General features: G+C 41.1%; 1 protein-coding gene across 1 annotated transcript; it reads left to right on the top strand.

Moving 5' to 3' along the window:
* Positions 1–1,185: 1,185 nt before the first annotated feature.
* Positions 1,186–1,768, top strand: LOC148038998 (uncharacterized). Its single transcript, XM_087675304.1, has 2 exons — positions 1,186–1,599; positions 1,718–1,768. Exons 1-2 carry the CDS (start codon positions 1,186–1,188, stop codon positions 1,766–1,768), a joined length of 465 nt encoding a protein of 154 aa, XP_087531430.1.
* The last annotated feature ends 1,718 nt before the right edge of the window (positions 1,769–3,486 follow it).

Genomic DNA, 3,486 nt, shown 5'->3' with positions numbered 1-3,486 from the left:
AGTAAACAATACTCTGCTCATGCAACAACTAAAGTTGCAGCTATCATGCCAGGGCAGGGTGACGAGGGTACTCTTGATCAATCATCGGGATATTCATGTTTACACTCGAGGAGGTCGATGTGTTGCTATTTCAAACTTGCATAGAGCATATATGCCAATGCTATATGTCCTCCTTTTTCCTATGGGAGATGATGGTTGGCACGTAAAGGTTCCCTACAGTAATGTTAGTGTTCCTGTTAACATATATGAATTGTCCAATAAAAATTGTGTTACCCAGATGCAGATTTATGCATTTCGTCTTCAAGTGCGCGAAGATACTGAGGTGTGCATATTGTGTGCTGGTCGACTATGGCAACAATTTATTGTTGATGCTTATTGTAGTATAGAGCAATGCATGTTAACTTGGTGTCGCCAGAATCAATCAGTGTTGCGATCGGAGGCCTACAAAGGCTTGGCAGACATGGTGGGGGCAAATGATGATGGGCCAATGCAGATTATTGGTGCCTCTATTGGCAAGAGGATAGTTTTACTGTCGTCATTCAGAGGTGGGCCAAGGCACATGTATCAATTATATCAAGATGCCATGGCTATAGTGCGATGTAAGGGAAAACCTAACCTTTTTATAACAATGACATGCAATCAAAAGTGGTTGTTGATAACTAATGCTTTATTGCTTGGGCAAAGTGCTTATGACCGTCCGGATTTGACTACTCACTTGTTTCATAAAAAGCATGCTGATTTAATGTATACGTTGTTGCGGAAGGATCTCTTTGGAAAGGTTGCAGGCTATGTTACTATGATTGAATTCCAAAAGAGGGGGCTATCACATTTTCATACTTTGCTAATTTTAGAGCCATCTTTTAAACCTTCTGAAGCATGTCACTATGATAGACTGGTTTGTGCTGAGTTGCCCAATAGAGTTAAGTTTCCAACCTTATTTGAAACAATTTCAAAGTGCAACATTCATGGCCCTTGCGAAGGATTGAACTTGTATGGACAAGGGTAGATGTACTAAAGATTACCAGTGAAAATTAGTGGGCATGACAATGGTTGATAGTTCTGGCTATCCCATTTATCGAAGACGAGATGATGGAAACTCCATGATCATAAATGGTAATGTTATTGATAATCAATGGATTGTTCCATATAATCCATTCTTGAGTAAGAAATACAATGCACACATAAATGTGGAGGTGTGCTCGACAATTGCGGGTTGTTAAGTATTTGTATAAGTATGTGTACAAGGGGCATGACCATGCAATCATAAAATTTTCTGTTGGGGTTGATTCAATCTGGAATGGTGGCGATGTTCACGAGGTGGACGAGATACAAAGTTATTTGGATGCAAGATATGTTTTTGCCTCTGAGGCATGTTGGCAGATCTATGATTATGCATTGCACGATGAAAAGCATGATATACAACGTTTGCAGGTACACTTACCTAGTGAGAACTATGTGGTGTTTCGGGATACAGATAGTATACCAGATGTTGTGCAGAATGAAGACCTCCAAAAAACTACTCTTACTGAATGGTTTGTGTACAACTGCATTCATCCAGAGGCTAGGACTATTCACTATCAGGAGTTTCTAGTGTATTGGGTGTGGAATGCACAACATAAGATGTGGACTAGAAGGAAGCGTGGGAATACATGTGGTCGGATGTATTTTGTGGCGCCTACCTATGGTGAGCTCTACTATTTGCGGATGCTTTTAACAGAGTGTCGGGGATGTACTTCTTTTGAAGATTTGTGTCTTGTTGAAAGTGTGATCTATGATACTTTTAAGGATGCTTGCATTGCAAGGGGCATGTTGGAGAGCGATGATGAATATGTTGTGTGCTTAGAAGAAGCTACCTCTGTGTAAACTGGTGCTCAACTCCGAACTTTGGTTGTTGCAATTTTGATCTTTTGTGAGCCGGCTCGGCCTGGCCATCTATGGGAAAGATTTTTGGTGCTAATGGTAGAGGATATCATATATAGATTGCAGCTACAGCACGTGCATGCCTCTCTTGGTGTTCTGCAGCATGAGGCATCTAACATGGCTTTGTTGCATCTACAAGACCTTTTACGTCATGTAGGATGAAGACTTCGTGATTTTGATGGGTTTCCTGAACCTCATCAACCAAACTCACAACTGCATGCTAGCCCTCTTTTGCAAGATAAATATGCATACAACATATCAGAACAACATAGGGTTTCTAAATCCATGGAGCGAGTGTTGAATGAAGGACAAAGAATTGCCTTTAGTGCAGTCATGGATGCTGTTGATATAGGTACTGGGGATGTATTCTTTTTGGATGGTCCTGGTGGGTCTGGGAAGACTTCCCTATACAAATGTTTACTTGCGAAGATGCGCAGTGGCGGTCGTATAGCGTTGGCAACAACATCATGTGGCATTGCTGCCTTGCTTTTGCCAGGTGGTCGTACAGCTCACTCGTGGTTTAGAATCCCAGTAGAATTAAATAATCGATCCACTTGCAATATTCCTATTCAAAGCGACCTTGCTCGGTTATTGAGACAAACGAGCCTTATTTTGTGGGATGAGGCTCCTATGACCCATTGATATGCCTTTGAAGCAGTTGATAGAACTCTAAGAGATATCATGAGTTGTGATAAGCCATTTGGTGGAAAAGTTGTTTTGTTTAGGGGGATTTTAGACAGGTCTTGCCGGTTGTGGTAAAGGGAACACGTGAGGATATTGTTAATGCTACATTGTGTTGCTCTGATTTGTGGCGTTACATAAGGGTGCTAAGGCTATCTGGCAATATGGGAGTGTCGACAACTAGTAGTGTGCTGGACAATGGGTTCATCTGTTGGATTCAAGGAATAGGGGATGGAGTGGGTGTTACCGAAAGTTGTGATAAGTTATGTGTTCCACCTAGCATGGTATTAAAAGGGCAATCTATTGAAACACTAATTGATAGTGTCTACAGTGACGTGTCCAATGTGGGTGACTACACGTCGTATTTTAGTGAGCGGACTATACTTGCCTTGCGGAATACATATGTGGCTACTTTGAATGATCGTACATTGCAACTAATGTCAGGGGAGGTCAGGCATTATTATAGTGCAGATTCAATTGCAAAGACCAACGACTCATTTTTGTACTCTGTTGAGAGTATTTAAATACATTGGACCTTGGAGGTGGGTTTCCTCCTCATTTATTGCTGCTGAAGATAAATGCACCTATTATTCTTCTTAGAAACCTAAATCCAGGAAGGGGTATGTGTAATGGTACGTGATTGATATGTAGAGTTTTCAATAGGAAAGTGATAGATGCTTAGATAATAACAGGGGAAAATGTGGGAGAACGAGTTTTTATTCCCCGGATTACTTTTGTTTCGAATGCTACACAATTGCCATTTACTATGAAGTGGAGACAGTTTCCCATCCGGTTGGCATTCACTATGACAATCAATAAGTCACAAGGGCAGACTTTGTTCATTGTTGGGCTTTATCTAAAGGCACCAGTATTTACGCATGATCA

The sequence above is a fragment of the Lygodium microphyllum genome, chromosome 3, assembly GCF_053477565.2.
Source record: "Lygodium microphyllum isolate KBCC chromosome 3, Lygodium_microphyllum_v1.1.10, whole genome shotgun sequence".
Taxonomy (NCBI): domain Eukaryota; kingdom Viridiplantae; phylum Streptophyta; class Polypodiopsida; order Schizaeales; family Lygodiaceae; genus Lygodium; species Lygodium microphyllum.
Note: the sequence above shows the minus strand (reverse complement) of the source record. Positions and strands in the feature narration are given on the sequence as shown.